The sequence below is a fragment of the Chelonia mydas genome, chromosome 2 (genome assembly GCF_015237465.2).
Source record: "Chelonia mydas isolate rCheMyd1 chromosome 2, rCheMyd1.pri.v2, whole genome shotgun sequence".
Classification (NCBI taxonomy): domain Eukaryota; kingdom Metazoa; phylum Chordata; order Testudines; family Cheloniidae; genus Chelonia; species Chelonia mydas.
In genome coordinates this window covers 218842631-218860659 of record NC_057850.1, presented here as the reverse complement: position 1 = coordinate 218860659, position 18029 = coordinate 218842631, and the positions used below count along the sequence as shown (strand labels likewise).

The 18029-nt window shown below is 43.2% G+C and overlaps 1 protein-coding gene across 5 annotated transcripts in view; it reads left to right on the top strand.

The window, feature by feature from the left end:
* The first annotated feature begins 6696 nt into the window (after positions 1-6696).
* The window catches only part of CFAP69 (cilia and flagella associated protein 69), a 41042-nt gene continuing 29709 nt past the window's right edge, over positions 6697-18029 (top strand). For 2 of the 5 annotated variants that reach the window (XM_043541227.1, XM_037890734.2), the window contains exons 1-6: positions 6697-6965; positions 8620-8682; positions 11434-11499; positions 13098-13207; positions 15158-15234; positions 16578-16676. In XM_043541227.1, the coding sequence (XP_043397162.1) occupies positions 6858-6965; positions 8620-8682; positions 11434-11499; positions 13098-13207; positions 15158-15234; positions 16578-16676 (523 nt within the window). In that variant the 5' untranslated portion in view covers positions 6697-6857. Of the gene's footprint in view, positions 6982-8619; positions 8683-11433; positions 11500-13097; positions 13208-15157; positions 15235-16577; positions 16677-18029 lie in introns of all 5 variants that reach the window. The other 3 variants (XM_043541228.1, XM_043541229.1, XM_043541231.1) reach the window with 3 other exon arrangements.

The following is an 18029-nucleotide window of genomic DNA, read 5'->3' as shown; positions in this document are numbered from 1 at the left end:
ACAGGAGCCTAGCAGGAACTGTTCAGGGATTAGAGCCTTGTGGACAACCCTGGTGTGCCAGCTTCTGGGCAGTGAGATTGAAGCCCAAGAACTGGAGCTGATGTTGGGACAGTTTATTGCAGCTGGGGCCATGCTGCAAAGAAGAGGAGACTAACAGCTGAGCTCACCTGGGCTGACAATTTGGTTGTTATGCTGTTTTCCCTTGGACTTTAAATAAGATTCTCAGGCCATGAAAGAGATTAGATTCTGCTATGTGGCCTGGCCAGAGGGCCAAGTCACACCAAAGGCCAGATTGAGCCAGAGAGGACATAGGGAAACTGAGGCAAAGCTACTGAAGCACCACTTCTGGCCATGAGGAGGCATGCTGGTGCAGCAGCTCTGTAGCAAAGGAGTGGGACTTGTCTGGGATCTTTTGAACTCCCCTCCAAGAAAGGAGGAACCAGATGTAAATAAGGTAAAAGGACTGGACCCTGGATAGGGATACATGATTTAGGGTGTGTTCAGGGTGAATGCACTGTCACTTTTCTATGGAGATGAGGTAGCCCTTCCTTCTAAGAGAGTGAGAGGACGGGGCCTCTCCCCTCAGAGGGAGGGGAAGTAACAGTTGGAGGAGAAGAGGGGAGATGGTTGAGGGAGGCAGCAGGGAGCCTAAGGGAGAGAGACCAAGAGAAACAGAGTCTGTGAGTAAATTGAGAGAAGCAGGGTGAGTGGAGGTGGCAGCCAGAAGGATGGAGGGAAGCCAGGACTCAGAGAAACCAAGACTAAATTGAGAGACAGACTGAGCAGGACAGACAGATGTGCAGGAGAGGATCTCTTTAGTTTAAAGCTGGCTGGTCAAGTCAGTCCATAGTTGTTGGCATGTTCCTGAGTATCCATTCCTGTTTGTGCCTGAGCATTAGTTCTGGTCATCTATCATTGTCCCGAGATCCAGAACAGGAGTACTGAAGATCCTTCAGCTTCAGTGGGTCTGGTCTAATGTACACCCCTGCAAGCAAGCATCACTGGAGTCAAGTACACCTCTTCAGGAAGTCATAGGAGGTGCGTGAGGCTCAGAAACAGAGTTAAGTGTTAGACAGTGAGATATTTGGGGAAAGGAGACCCTTGAAAAAATAGTAGTAATAATAATAACCTATGAGATAATAGCCTGTGCATACAGCGATAGATATAGATATGTTTATATAATGGTTTTATTTAGTTACTTACAGTTAGTAAGTTACAGTGGGTGTAAAATATATATTCAAACTATTATAATTTTTAGTATATATTCTTCATCTATTTAAGGTTATAGTAGGTAGGTGGAATGCACTTCAGTTTGTTCCAGTTTAAATAAAATCCCTGTTATGTTGGATGGAGGGGTTATTTTGTTTTGTTTTTTGACAACCAGTTGTATTATCTAGGGGACTGTTAAATAGCCTTTTATCACAGTGTAACACCCTCTCTACCCCCTCCCACCCGCTCTCACCAGCAGAGTATATTATACCTCCACTGTAACTGACTGTTACAAATCTTGGTCAGTGGTTCTGGGATAGGGTGGCCCTCAGATGTATTTCAGATTATAATACAATAACCTACTCTGATAGGTCCTGTTTACAAAGTGAAAAATTACACTTTTCTTTGTTGGAGTGATGGCCAAAATGGAGGATGTGATCAACCTGCTGATTGAAAGCAGGAACAGATACATACTCTCCATCTACAACTCTTACAAGGGCAGCAGAAGCAGCAGGAAGCCCAGCAGCTACATCAGGAATGGTTCCTGCAGTGTGCTGACAAATGGACCCCAGGCAGTCAGGTGGCTGCTGGGGAGCTGGGGCCAGCAGGCCATTATCAGGCTTGTTTAAGCTAGGACTGGAGGATGATCCAGAAGTTTTCCTGTATGTTTTCAAGTAGGTAGTGCAGCAGGGTTGGCAGTACCATCTTAGGCGGACAGGGTGACCCCAGTTCTCCTTGGAGAGGCCCAAGGACCATCCATGACTCTATTCAATAAGCAGGTGAGATTCTATACCATCATAAAAGAGGTTATTCTAGCCAGGTTGAAGGTGATGCCAGAAGCTTACTGACATTACTTCAGAGTGGACCCATTTCCTCAGGGGGGCATCCCAGGGTGATGGCCAGCAATTACAAGACCTGTTGATGTGCTGGCTAGTTCCAAAGAGTATTGTCCTTGGATAAAATTATTGGCCAAATAGTCTCCTGGGAGTACTCCAGGAGAAAGACCAGTTACACTGAGAGACTGGCCAACTGAAAGGAGAGATAAAGGATCTGCAGACTGGAAGACAGACTGCTGCTGGAGGAAAAAATGAGGATTTGGACTCTAAAATTTTTGGAGACAGGCTATGTTTTATTGTTTGTTCTGTGATAGTAACACTTACTCTGGCACGGGGAGCCTTACACTTAGTAACACTTACTCGAGCCTGGGGAATTTTACTGGCCCATCCCTAACCCACAGAATCCACCCTCTGGAACCCTAATTCCAGCCCAGGGAACTCTATCCATTGTAACCCTAAGCCTATCTTAGAGAGACCTACCAGCACCAACTCTAACCCTGCCCCAGGGAGACCTACTGGCCCCAAATCTAATCCTTACCCAGTGAAACCCACAATTTGTAACCCTAACCCAAGGCCAGGGAGTTCCAACTGTTGTAACCCTGTACATACATAGATAGATCTACTGGCCCCAACCCTAACTGAAGCCTGGGGTGCCTTGTGCCCTTTTGTGACACTAACCTTAGGCCGGGAAGACCCATCCCTGCAGCTCTAACTTTGGCCTGGATAGCTCTACCATCCCCAACCCTCATGCTGGCCTGGAGAGCCTGCCGTCTGTAACCTAACCTTGAGTGCTTTATTGACCCCAACCCTAACCTATGCCAGTGAGCCCTGTCCTCTGAAATCCCTAGCCAGGGGAGTCTTATCAGTCCCAACCTTAACTCTGGCCCTGGAAACCCTACCCTTTGAACCTGAGCCCTACCATCTGTAATCCTAACCCAGGCTGGGAAAGCCCTTCCCCTTGTAACCCTAAACCTAGCTCAGGGAGCCCTACCCTCTATTACCCAAGCAGTAATCTGTGTAGCCTTAACCTTTGCCCAGGTAGTCCCACTCTTAACCCGGACAGCCAAACCCTAGCTCAGGGAGCCCTATCCTCTGTTATCCTAATCCTAGCCTGGGAAGCCCTACTTTCTGCATCTCTAACTCTAAGCTGGAAGCCCTATCCTGTCTAACCCCATCCCTAACTTGGGGAACTCATTTTGATGTTGATTTTTGTGATGTGACACCAATGTTTCAATTGGACCAACTTCGCCACACAACCAATGAGATGGTAACATCTTTTAACAACTACATAACTGGGCATGATTCATACCAGTAAGGGACACACACAAAGAGTTTTCAATACTGAGTGACAAGTGTACATCTTTCTATTATTTTAAGACCTCTATCTCACTGTATAATGTTTATAAACCTTAGAGGTTCACTCTAACCGAATATAATTTGCAGCCTGATTGATGACACCAGGATTCAGTCTTCAAAAATTCTCAATCAGCTGGGCTCACCATCCAGTTATTAAACCATGCATTAATAAATGTATCATAATAAGCTGTGGCACAGAGGCCCATTTGTGGTTCATTAGCCTGTATCAGCCTCTCTTGCCAGGCCTGACATGCTCACTATGACTGGTGTCATAATCTGTATCTAAAAGGTGTCATGTAAGGTATAATTGAAAAACTAATAACTCATTGATCCTTAATATTTTGTGTGTGCAAAAGAGTTGTACAAAGAGCTGTATACAAAGAGTTATGAATATGTGCTAGAATTGTTCTTAAAATGTGTTTGGCAAGCAATGAACGATCCCAGTCTGCCTTAGACAAAGGGATGTTTATTTGTTTGTCTGATGAGCCTGGTCATCAGGCAGAGACAATAAAGGTATATTTATATAAAAGGTAAACAAAGCTGTCAATGAAGCCAGTGGCGGGGAGAGCTTCTTGCAGGGGTCTGAACTTCAAATGATAAGTAATTGAATCAACTGGCAGCACAATATTGCTGTATTATAAAAGTGTATCAGCTAAAGTCTCTTCTGAAAGCTAATGATGCACTGGTGATTAATATCATTGTGAAATGTATGTATTAATGATATATGTGAAAATATGAATACTCACTGATATTATGCTTTAAATTTTGTGACCAAACACAGGGAGAAACAGGTTTTTTCTCAGACAGGAGGGAAGGTAGCACTATGGAAACAAAACAATGGAAGCCCCATTTACATACAAATCAGCACAGAGATGGGAAGTCCATAGGAAGGGAAGAAGAACATAAGGTTATCCAGAGTCTTGGGGGGAAAACAGTGAGTTTAGGAAGATATATGGAGAGAGAGAAGCAGCCATCCTGGCATCCATCACTGGACAGACACAAGGAGCCAGAGCTCTTGCAAGCTGAGAAAGATAGGTCAACCAAGGGGGTTAGAGTCTCTGGGAACTGAATATATGTGTCAAACCTGCTTAGGCAAAGATCTTTCACCTAGGAAGACAAGGGAAGCCAGCTACTAGTACTTCTGTGGAAGGTTCTAACTGAGAGAAAGTCAGTCTTGCCTGGAAAGAAAACGTAAGAAATCTACTTTGAACCAAGCATATAGCTGGTTGAGTTAAGTCTTAGCCACTAGAAAGCATATTTTACTTTTATTTGCTTGTAACAGTTTTGTCTTTGTCCCTTGTACTTAAACTCACTTAGAACCTATCTCTTTTGTTCAATAAACTTGTTTTATCTTTATTCTAAATCAACCCAGAACTATGTTTGATTTGAAGTGGTTATTAACTCCAGTTAAAGCAACAAGCTGCTGTGCATTTGTCTCTTTAAAAGAGATTTGTTGGGCAGAGTGCAGTCTGTGCATTGTATGAGGTGAAGGAATGCAACGGATGGATTGTAATTTATCTGGTGGGGAAGTATATGTACCATGGAGGTGTGAATATGGTGCTTGTGGTGATGGAGTGGTACAGTGTGCAGGGACACAGCTGTACATCAGGCTGAATACTACAGAAACATTGTTCAGTTTACCTATGTTTGGACTATTTTAATGCATACACCCAAATGGATGTGTTTACTAATGTTTGGAGAATATCTTTTCTCCATATAAATAACCATATTTGCATGGAAATAAGGGTGTTCATGATGCACCATGAGGAATTCTGCTGCAGTCATCCAGTGAGGGACAGTACCAAGTAACTGAAGTGAATAACCACACACCCCAAACAACAGAAGTAAGCAGATGGCAGACACGTAACAGACTGAACATTATTTGTCCAAATTATCTGCCAAATAGTTAAAAAAAAAGGAAAATGAGCAGGAATCTGGAAAATGGCGTGAAAAAATTCACAGACTGGAAAAAGAACTTAATTAATTGGACGGTCAATAAACAATAAATAAGGCAAGCAGTCCTGTTAGTGCAGGTAGTGGGAAGGATTGTGTAGTGGAGGGTGCATGACATAGTATAGTGGGAGGTTTGGCAAGAGTCAGGGCCGCAGCTCCATTATTGTGTGCAGGGACTAGACTCCTGGATTCCAGAAGGTGTCAGGGAAAGTAGGGGGATGTTAGTGTGGGGGAGAGGGGAAATTTGGCACAGCCATGTCCAGTTCTATTAATGTGTGTGGTCTAAAGATTTTGGTAGAGGTGCGTGTAGTGAAGGAAGTATACACAACAGAAGAGGTGTGTGTGTTGGTGGGGGGAGGGTTGTAGTTTCAGAATTTATCAGAGCTTGTCTACACAGTGTGGCCTACTGACCTGCATTCTATTCCTGCCACTGCCACTGGCCAACTGGGTGACCTTGTAGAAGTCCCTTCACCTCTGTGCCTCAGTTTCCCCATCTGCAAAACAGAGATAATGATACTGACCTCCTTTGCATAGAGCATTGAGATCTACTGATGAAAAGTATTATATAAGAGCTAGGTATTATTTTTACACAAGAACAGCTCCCCATGTTGACACTCTTATTCCGGAATAGCTACTGTCCTTTAAGTTCACATATTAACTTAATCAGTAATAAATGTCAACTGCAGACAAGCCCCCTGAGAGTGTGGGGGGGAGGGGCTGATGTGTAGAGGAGGCGGAGGGAGACTGTGTGAGGGGAATACCTTGTGTGGCTGTGGGATTGATCTGTAGAAGAGGCAGAGAAACAGGCTGTGTGAGGGGGACCGTGTGTGTGGGGATGATGTTTAGGGGAGGCAGAGGGACAGATTGTGAGGGGATTGCAAGGGGGGATGATGTGTAGAAGAGGTTGAGAGACATACTGTGAGGGGGTTGCCATGGTGGTGATATGTAGGGGAGTGGAGGGACACCGCGTTACTCCTGAGGGCATTCTGTGCCAAAAAAATTAAAATTCTGCACACAATATTTTAAAATTCTGCAAGTTTTATTTTTCAATAAATAAATGCACAGGCTGCGGCATGGCAGTGGGAAGCACAGGCCACCGGCTACACAAAGGTGGGAGATCACCCTGCAGCTCCCCCACCCCTCACCCCTGGGATACGGACTTGGTTGAGGGACGCACTGTGAGGGGGTTGAGGTGGGGGGGAGGGAAGTGCTGTGAGCGAGGGAATTGCTGGGGAAGGTGGGGTTGAGGTGGGGGTGGGATGTGGCCGCGCTCCACCTCCTCCAACCCCCGGTCTCTCCCTGGGCTGGCCACTAGGGGGAGCTTTTGCTCTGACTTCCCCGCGTTCGAACGCGCCCTGGCAGCTCTTCTGACTCCCTGGGGCTGCCGTAGGCGGCTTCCCCCGCTGCCATGGGAACGGAGCCCGGCTTGTGTTGGTGCTGGCGCAGGGAGGTGGCGGCTGCTGCCGCCCGGGTCCCGCACTGATCCCGACGCTCGCCGCATCTATGTCCTCGCCCCCCGGGCCCGGCGGCGCCCCCGCCCCGGCCCATCTGGCCGGCAGGGAGAAGCGCAGGCCGCAGCCGGCCACGGACAATGCCCTGCGGACCGGCCAGGTGAGCGCGACCCAGGGTGAGCAGCGCCGACAGCCCGGCCCCTGGCAGCGGGCCAAGCACGGTCGCTGAGGGAGTGAGGAACGATCCGCTCAGCATCCGCCACCCGCCGTCCCGTTCACTCCCCGTTCCGTCCCTGCCTCTTCCCCTGGCGTCCCCTGGGGGATGGTCCGTGCGCCCTACTGGGTGGGGAGGCGCCATTTGTAGCTGCCCTCAGGAGGCTCCTGCTGGCCCTGGCACTCGGGCAGAGGCGAACCCGCCGGTCTCTGGGCCTCTCCCCTCCCTCGCTTGTGAGTCCTCCCGCCTCTGCTGCTCCCCCTCGCTTTCCCCCGCAGCAGTAGGAACCTGCCCCGCCGGCCCTGCCAGCCTCGCTGGCTCTGAACAGCAGCCGTGTGGCCCCACTGCCACCTGCTGGGCGCTGCAGCGGCGGGAGGGGGCTCTCGGTGGTGGAGGAGACGGACAGTATTGCACCCGCTTACAGTCGGTTCATGTTTGGGGGTGGTTGCTTGTCTTTACCGAATGAAAGGTTGGGTTTTGTAGAAGGGGCTGGCATTTACCCACGGAAGGCTCCTGCTCGTCCTAAGTGGACTTTCTCAATTTAAAAAAAATCTAGTTTGTGTGGTTGTGATGAAGATTGAAGCACATGTAAATTGGTTCCGTGCTGCATCTGGGTGTGTCTCACCAAATCAATTCCCTGCTATCCTAGGGGCCTGTGACATATGCTAGTTTAGTCTCACAAGGGCTGTAACACTTCAATTTAATCTAGGGGTAACTGGGTGGGGTCTAGTGGCCTGTGATATGCAACTGGTCAGACTAGACTATTTTTTTCTGATAGTGTCTTCTGGAGTCAAACTCAATCAATACAAAATGGGAAATGACTGCCTAAGAAGTAATACTGCAGAAAGGGATAGGTTGAGGAGGTGGTATGGGTAGAGGGAATACAAATGGAAATCTGGGACTCCTATTCAGGCATTTATATAAAATCAGAAGAAAGCTCTATATTTTGAATTATTAGGCTATAATTCCTTATTACTGTAAGTTCAAAACCACTAGAGACTCAGGGCTTGTCTTCATTGTGGGCTAAATCAGCACTGCTGCAATCGATGCAGTGGTGTCAATTCTTCGGGTCTGGTGAAGATGCGATAAGTCGATGGGAGAGCACTCTTCTGTCAACTTCAGTAGTCCACCTCAACAAGAGGCAGAAGCTATGTCAATGCAAGAGTGTCGATGCAAGAGTCTGGTGGCACCTTAAAGACTAACGGATTTATTTGGGCATAAGCTTTCATGGGTAAAACACCACTTCTTCAGATGCAAATCTGTTAAGTCTTTAAGGTTCCACCAGACTCCTTGTGTTAGTCTGTATCCACAAAAACAGCAGCTATCCCCTAATACTTGTTGCAAGAGTACAGACACCACAGTAAGTCGATGTAAACTACATTGACTTCAGTTATGTAAATTCTGTAACTACAGTTGCGTAACTTACATCAACTTATCCTGCAGTGTAGACAAGGCCTGAGTCTCATTATCTGTGATATCCCTCACACCCCTCACTAGAATTATAGCCTCAAAGTTTAGGTCCTTATTTGCTCATATTTAACATTGTTCAATTTTAGCATTTTTAAACATTGAAAAAATTAAGAACTGTATTTGTTTGTAGTGTATTCAGTTGAAGTCTGTGGACCTTAATCGTGTCATCAAACTACTTGAAGATTCCAACTCGGTAAGTACAACAGGAGGAAAAAGGCTTGTGATACATTTTGTAAGGGTAATAATAAAATACATGTTACAATTAAATAGCCAGATATTGAGCCCCAGTGGTCAGGACTGCAAATCCTCAAAATGGAAGAATTATACTGGTAGAATTACAATGCAAGTATGTGTTTGAAGATATTCAGTGTCAAGGAACAATGGTACCCATGAACATTTGTGTTAAATATTCATTCATGTGCCTAAATATGGACTTTCACAAAAAATTGTTGCAAATGTGTAGATTATAGAAATCACGTGGGCAAATGACACAGTGTTGGTGCTGCTAACATTTCTCTAGGGGCTTGAATTGGAGGAGGGAGAACATTTATAAAGCTCAGGAGTCAAGAACAAATAGGACTAAATAGACACACAGAAAAACAGTTTCAATTATAGCCTGGACCTCAAAAGATTATTTTGGTCTCTGTAGGAAGATTTGACAAATCAAATACACAAGAATTATAAAAGTTCCCTTTGACTATAAAAACATAATATTTATTGTCTTTAAGCAACAGCTTCATTGAACATATCAAATTGCTGATTACAAAATCTAAGAAGAGCCAGTCTTTCTCTCTCTCTTTTTTTATGATCTACAGCTGAAAGAGTAAGCTGTGCATGATCTTCATAAAAATATTTTTTGTGAGATTGTGTGGTGCACCTCCAGACAGCAAAGCACACATAGGTGCAACACGGGGAAGGAGGCCTTTAGAGTCTGGGCTGGTGAGTGGGCTGAAACAACTGCTGGTCTAATTTAGAGCAACTCCTTGGCTACTCTAAATTACAGTAGCCAGGGCCGGCTCTACAGTTTTTGCTGCCCCAAGCAGTGGAAAAAAACTGCCGCCGCAAACAGCAAAGGAAGAAGCTGCCCGCAAATTGCTGCCGCAGTGGGCGGAGCAGAGAAGCTGCCGCCGAATTGCCGCCACAACCGGAGGAACTGCCGCCCCTTTCTAACTGCCGCCCCAAGCGTCTGCTTGGAACGCTGGTGCCTGGAGCTGGCCCTGACAGTAACCTTGCCTAGTGGCAAAGGAGCCCAGAATAGCCACAGTGGAGTGTTCTACAGTGCCACTATTGACATGTCCTGACATACCCTTAGTCCCTTTTCCAGCACTGGCCCTTTACCAGGCCTATACAGTGCTGGCATTGAGAGATTCTTGGCTGCAAAGGGGGATTTTATGCAAGATATGGGAACTGTAGCAAAGGAGAGAATTTGGACAGTTCTAGAATCTGAGCTTTATTAAAAAACTGGTCGATATCAAAAATGGTGCTTCAGAAGAATGGAAAAATTAGGGGTTTGTATGCAGGCAGGATCGCCTCAATAGGAGTACAGATAATGGGAACTGCAACTCCAGATTGGAACTCTTGTCCATTTAATCCACTATCTTTCCAATAATAGTGGGCAGTGGTTAAATAGATGGAGAGGACAAATACAATCTTGCCTGGCTCATGTCCATTCAGAGTGCTGCTGCAAAGATCACATTTCTAGCTCCTCACCTTGACCATATAATTCCTCTTTGTATCTATCCACTGGCTCTCTTTTCTTTATTGCATCAAACTTAAGATGCTTGTTTTCATTTCTAAGGCCCATCAGGACTTATGCCTAACCAACTTAGTGCTTCTCATATGCTATCAAGTTGTCAACGCTCACCTCCAATTGGCCAATGACACCATTCTTCATCGCCACGTATTAAATTTTCAAACCAGCTTTCTCCCATGCTGCCCCTTATGCTTTGGAGGCACTCTCCATACACATTCACAAAGCTACCTCATTATTCTTTTTCAAATCCCTCCTTAAAATACTCTTTTGTATGATGCCCGTCAAAAACTTGACAGTTGGTGTGTTGTGACCACTGTCTATTGTACTGACCAATATTGTCTTATTTCCTTATACTCTTCCATCTGACTGTCTGTTTCCACCAGTTGTCTCTTGTTTTAGATTGTACGCTCTTTGGTGCAAGGATCAACTTTTTGTTCTGTTTGTGTACAGCATCTAGCACACTGGGGGCCCTGGTCCATGACTGGGGCTCTTAGGTACTATCACAGTACAAATAAGGAATAATAATTAATTTATTAATAATTAATAATTAATTGTTTAAAAGGGGTGGAATGGCCTCAGTGGGAAAAGAGAGAATATGTTTCTGCTTCACATGTAAGGAGTGAGAATATATTCAGAGTCTGAAACTGAGAAGTTGCCAGAGAAGGCAGACAAAGAACACCAACAGGCTGGTGCATACACTACTTAGTGTGGCATTAGACATTTTCATAGCAACAATTTGTGATGCAATAGATGTAATACAACATTTCTTAATAAATCTATCCTATGTCAATGCATCTTTAAAATACATCAGTATGTCTAATTTTAAAATAAAAATGGCATATCATACTTTCATACAGGCACTATACCAATTGTGATGGCATACTACTTCGCTTATCAGACAAGCCTATAGTGCTGTCAGATGATTTAAGCCAGTGAGCCCACACATTCAACCAAAAAATCCATTACTAAAAGACTCTGCAAGATTATAAGAATATGTTCTGTGCATTTAAAAAAAATATGTTTAGATCAAGATTTGCTGCTGAACGCTTTCAGAATTTCACAGTATCTTGTGACTTTTTAATCTATTTTTCCACTTGCACTTGTACTCAAAAGGGAATAGACCAAGATCATTTAAGGTTTTAAAGGCACGCTGCAATTTAAAGTTAAGGGTCGTTTTTTTTTCTTTTTAAGAATAATGAGGAAGATGGACAGCTAGAAACTGTCAAGAAAGTGGTGAAGCAGTATGAAACTGGGCTTGTATCCTTTTTTTTTTTTCCTCCTCTATGGAAACTACAGTTCAAATAAGATGTGGTATTTTATATTTTTTAATATTTTTGACTTTTTAGCAAAGTTGCTTATCATCGGCTATGTTTCACAGAAATGTATCGCTTTCCCTGATAGCAGCAGTGATTCACTCATAAGTTATTCACTGGCTTAGAGCAGTGGATTTCAGGCTGCGGGTCATGATCCAGTACTGGGTCATGGAATGTAAGGCATTGGGTCGCAGGGCTCTGGTCAGCACCACTGACCAGGCCATTAAAAGTCCCGTCAGCAGTGCTGCCCAGCTAAGGCAGACTAGTTCTTACCTGTTCTGACACCGCGCTGTGCCCCAGAAGTGGCCAGCAGCAGGTCCAGCTCCTAGGCCGGGGGGCCACGGGGTGCCGTGCGCTGCCCCCATCCTGAGCAATGGCTCTGCACTCCCATTGGCCAGTTCACGACCAATGGGAGCTGGGGGGCGGTGCCTGCAGGCGAGAGCCATGCAGAGCCGTTTGCACACCTCCACCCAGGAGCCAGACCTGCTGCTGGGCGCTTCTGGGACACAGCACTCCGCGGTACCAGGACAGGCAGGAAGTCTGCCATAGCAACTCCACTGCACTGCTGACCAGGAGCTGCCTGATGTAAGCCCATGCACCAACCCCATGCCCCAATCCCCTGCCTCAGCGCCCCCAAACCCGGAACCCCTTCCTGCACCCCCCACCACAGAGCCCTGACCCCTCTCCTGTACCCCAACCCTCTGCCTCAGCCCTGAGCCCCTCCCAAACCCCTCATCCCCAGCTCCATTTTGTCATGGGCATCAACAATTTTCTTCAACTGAGTCACCAAAAAAAAAGTTTGAAAACCACTGACTTAGAGAAGGCTTTCTATGCACACTTATCATTGCTAGGGTGGCTTGGATAAGAAATATTCTTTGGATGCTTGGGGCTATGTGCTTCAAAATAGAATTGAAAAATCTCAGTATGCAATAACGTAGAAAAATATAGATAAAAGGCTATGCAAACATAAATGTAATTTCAGCTTTTACAACTCAGCGCAGATGTGGTTTCTAAGTGCTATATTGATTAATACTTAAGAAATGCGGATAAGAATAATAATGACTCGTGGGCATAAGGTGACATTTAAATAAAACTAAACCAAACCAGATTAATTAGCTGGATGCTTTTTTATATATATGTATATATATTAACAGTACCAATCATATGTAACAAATGTCTAGAAATGACAGGTGAGACTGCATATAAAGATTACTTCACAAATGTGTGTTTGGTTCACATTTTCAAACTTGAGTCCCTAAAATTAGACATATAAATCCATATTTAGGCATACTTTTCTGTGGTGTTTAGTGCCCATAACTCCCAGTGAGATCAATGGGTAAGAAACCTCAGGTGCTTCACACATCTGAAAATCTGGCCACTTATAGTTACTGTATCTAAATAGGGATTTATGTGCCTAATTTTAGTTATCCAAATCTGACAGAGTTGGAGTAGGGTATTTCTCTCCGAAAATAAAGTATATTTTTTTTCCTCATTCTCAGGAGTTCTAACAGTCTAATTTCCTTAACTATTGAACATTAAAAGCCTCTTAAGGATTTAGCACAAATATTTAAAATTCTTAACCTATGTGCAGAAAAAATTCAGGACCAAGAGGCTTTCATAGAGCCTACATGTGAAATTCTTAAATTATGCGGGTAAGTACATCAGTCTTTTAATAATAAATAGCACTGAGGACTTATATAAGTGCTATGCAAATGTTAAATGATTTTCTCAACACCTCTGTGAGAGGAGTAGGCACACACTGGTTCCCCTTCTTTCCCTTTTATAAACTGATTTTCTGCATGTATGATTGCTGTAGACACAAAAAGACTGTTTTTAGTAGTTCAGTGACTATGGAACTGCCTATTGCTGCACTTAGAACTGTATTATAATTAACCCTGGGAAGCCAGAAAGCAGAATTTCCAGAGGTGTCTCATTGCCTGCAGTGGGGTGTTCTGGGACTATTGGCCCCCAAGAGATTAAACAATAAGTCTTGTTAAGGTGTGTTTTGTTGTTTCAAAATGTTCTCCCAGTGAGTTAAAAACCTGAGGTGAGACAAAGGGACCTTAATAGCTTTAGATAAACTTTATGAAGTGATAAACCTTAGGTCAATTTGTGGGGGCTGGAATACAAAAACAATTTGAGGGTTTTGTTTTGGTTTTATCGATTTTTAATCTACTTTAGAATGTAACATTTAATTGTAAGTGCTTTTTAACATCTTCATTGCCATACTATTCTACATTATTTGCAAATCAGAATTAAAGTGTCATTCATTTCATGTTTGTCAGTACTTTCCTTTTGGTTTGGAAATTGCAGCCATAATAATGATTATACAGAAGACTTCCCCTTAACTTTTTTAATCACTCATCTTCAGCTGATAAATATACAACACTGCAACTGAATTGCTTACTTTTCTAAGTATAATTAATTGTGCTGCTTTGCTGCCCCACAGTGATTAATGAGAGTACATCATGAAGTTTTCAGTTTCTTCTGTGTATGGCAGCAACATGACAAAACTTTGCAGTGAAGGTGTAAGGTCCATACAACACAGTATCCGTTCAAGTGAGAAGTAAATTTTCACCTATTGTAGAGTTCAGAAATAATACTAGTTTCTGCAGTGAATGTATGGATATGGCATTGGACCCCAGTTCTTTACTTTAATTTTTGTCCGATAGGGATGTTTCCACACTTCAGTGCTTTTATAGGTGAAGAGGAGAAGCCAATAATTAGAGTAGGTGTTACTTGGAAGTTCCTTTTAGCAGCTGGTCCTGTCTCTCCTACAATTTTCCACTCTTCCACCATTACCTTTATTTCTTAGTCTATCTTGCTCACACTTCTTTCTTTCTCACCTTTTCTGTCTCTTTCTCCCCATTTGCCCCATTATTTTCTCTCTCCCTTCTTTTCCTCTGGCTCTGCTGCTGATACCTAACCCCTCTCCAGAAAACCTACAGCAAAGCTGTGCATGCACAACAATATGTCGTGAATGGAGCATAACATCTCAATATTTGAATATGAGGGCAATTTTATAGTGTTTATTTATTACATAAACTCTGTGCTCATAGTATCTGAGTGAACTTATCTGAACAATACCCCAGTTTAAAGAGATAATGTGACTCCAGGTAGCCTAAATACAACTAATAGTTCTATTTTTCTATATTCCTAGCTGTCCTGCCTAGGGATAGGTTCCTTTTTCCCTATCTGTGGTGAGCATGTCTATTCATAGCCTGCCGCTGGCATATGACTGATGTCACCCCAGTTACTGAGTTTAATCTTCCATACTTAAATGAGATTTGTTTGCTGGGATTATTTCCTGGTTTACCAAATATGAATTACTACAATGGTACCTGTAGGCATTTACTTCCATCAGCCAAAAAATTAGTTGCTAGATCATGAAAGTAAACATTTTTGTTCTGGGATCACTGTCTGCAAAGAATATACTTGAGGACAGTTTTTCCAAGACATCTTCAATGAATTTCATGGGATAGAACATAGGATATTGATTTTCTATCTAATATTGGCATCAGCATAAACACGTTTTGATTAATCTGTTTTTTCTGCTGTGTTCTAAGGATAGTTATAATAACTTGCTTGCTCAATTTTTGTAGGTTACCATTTTTGAAGAAGAAATTATCTGATGAAGTAAACTACACCCCAATTACTTTAGAATTAATTGCACAATTGGGTAAGTTAGATTGCTGTGCTGTAATACCCTCCAGCATAATAAAAAGAACCACAATTATCTTCTCAGTTGTAGCTTAGAATTTATATGATTTTTTGTTACCGCACTTATAATTACAAGTTCTTGCTATCTCCTGAGTCAGTCAACATTCTGAATTTTCCAGCATTCAGAAGCATTTCTACTTTGCTATGAACTTCATCTGTGCAGCTTTCAGAATATTGGAGAATCCTAATTGTTTGATTAGCCAATGAGGTTTCTTTCTTCCTAGTGAGAGAGGCTGCCCACCAGAGTTAGCCCAGGAGAGCTCACGAAATAAACCAGTATTACTCCTGTAACCTGGTCCATTGGCTGATTTCATTTTGCTTTGAGAATCTTAACTATTACACTTGAGTTTTTCAAAGAACACCCCCACCACAAGCTCTGTGGATCAAGAGAGCATGGGGTCTTGACTATCCAATAGAGGTGGGAATGAAAAGAGAAAAAGCAGGTCAGCAAGTGGGAAGACTTGAGCAATAGAGAGGTGGAGCAAAAGGCCGTGTGTGACAGGTCAAACAAAAAGGAATATCCTTGGAACCTGGGAACAGAAAGTTCTCCTGCCTGGAGGTCTTTATTTTCATCTGTCCAAAAAGATATCAAAATAGACCCACATGTTTCAGACCCTCTTTGGTGCTGCGTGCCCGAAAACTTATTACAAAATGGAGGATTACAAAATTAAAAAAGAAAGCAAGTCAGTCTCTCTTGGGGAGCATGCCCAATTAAATTATCTCCACAACATGACTCTCTCCAGTTCTCTCCCTATTCTGTTGAAAAGATACTTTTTATATGTTCCCCTTATATCCCATTGTGCCTCACCAGAAGCTAGGATTACTAATATGGCAGCCATGGTGTCAGCTGCTGTATTAGTAATCCTGTTTTCTTTGTTCTGAAAGAAACTGTCTGGAACCATTGAGTTGGCCTATTCCCTCACCACTCTGGAGAGGGTGAAGTTCCAGCCCACCTTGCTCAGGGAACTCCAGCCTCAGGCTATAAAACAAAGGGCAGCCTATTTATAAAGAATAGGCTTCTTTATAAACCCCAGGCCATTTTCCTAAAACCACTTCCTCCCCGTGGCAGTGAATCCTGTCTCTCAGGTATTTATAGTCAAACCTGGGATAAGTTAATACCAGCCCAAGATGGTTACCCTCGTAAGGATTGAACACAAATATATACAGGGTGTAAACAGTAAGAAGGAACATACATTACTCAATGTCGTACAGGGGGATGTAAGTAGGAAGAATCAGATGACCTTTTTTTAAACTATTCTGTCTTGTAAAAACTGCAAATCAGAATTTGTCTGTTTCTCACAGGTTACTTGATGAGGGTGCCCAGCTCTCAAGTGAGGATACAAATCTGTAAGTGTATCATTAGCTTTTACCACACAGAGCCACCAAATAAACAGCTTGCAGGTAAAATACACAATTTTAAAATCTTGCAAGAATGAAACAATGAAATGTATATGATCTGTCATCTACTGTGAAATGGCTATTTGCACTCAGCTCTGACTCCAGTTAAGAATTTTTATTTGCGCAGATAAGTAAGTGCCATAATTACCTTAATTAAATAGACCGCATTGGAGAATGTGCAATTAATATATTCAATAGGAATGTATGCATTGTCATTTAAAATATTTTATTAAAATTAAATTATCCATGTGTATACATTGAATGTATCTGTCTAATCTGACAATATATGCAAGATTAATTTAGTTAGACATTGTTTATTATAACATTTTGGGGGGCTAGGGTGAAACTGTTCAAATGATTGTGGGGAGGGCCACGATGATTCTGAAACAGGGAGGATACAGGAAAAAGGAGTGGATGGCTTTGGGGCTGGAAGTGGGGGAAAAATATAGAATTCTTGATTTGGCCATATGACCTCTAGAGAGGCAGCATTGTCTCCTCTTCCTGGGTTTTATGATTTAGAAAGCTTACAGCAACTGGACATGTCTCTGCTATGTGGGGATCTCGGGCACTGGTACCCCTTAATCCATCCTATTCTCTACCAGTAGCACATGATAGTCTACTCTCCTGTGGGCTTTAATATTTAGGTCTAATTTTGGTTGTTGGGTTTGGTGCATGGGTGCTGGATGGTACAAGTGGCCTGTATATACAGGAGGTTGCATTGGATTATCTGGTGGTTCCACGTGGCCTTTGACTCTGTGACTTTGGTAATAGGCTAACCTGGCTTCTGTGGCCTGCAAAGCTCAGGTTGGTGCTCTCACTCCAATTACAGGAATCTGGAAATGTCAAAGCAATCTGTCTTTAGTTTTTAAAAGTATTACTCCAAATACTGCAAATACATATATACACATGCTTAACTTTACATAACTGAGTAGTTCCACTTAACTTCAATAAGTGTTGAAATTCTTGGAGATTTTGCCTTTCCTTTAGATACAGAAAGTAAGAGGTGTTATGTCAAAACTAAGGAACTGTATTTTATGCTTGGTAGACACTGTTCTCTAAAATGATTTTTCAATGGGACTATTAATGTGCTTAACATCTTTGCAGGACTGGGGTTTAAATTGAGATATGATCCTGTAAGGTGCTGAGCACTCTGGCAAAGCAGCAAAAGCGTCAAAGCACATGCTTAACTCTGCTGAAGTAAATGGAGCTACTCACGAGAGTGTTGATGCTTTGCTGGATTAGGGCCAGAGTGCTCAACACTTAACAGGATTGACATTGCAGGCAGATCTGCAAATGGAAGAGGTCATCATTGGGCAGAGGAACCACTTGCAATGAGGAAATGAAGGGATGTGTTTG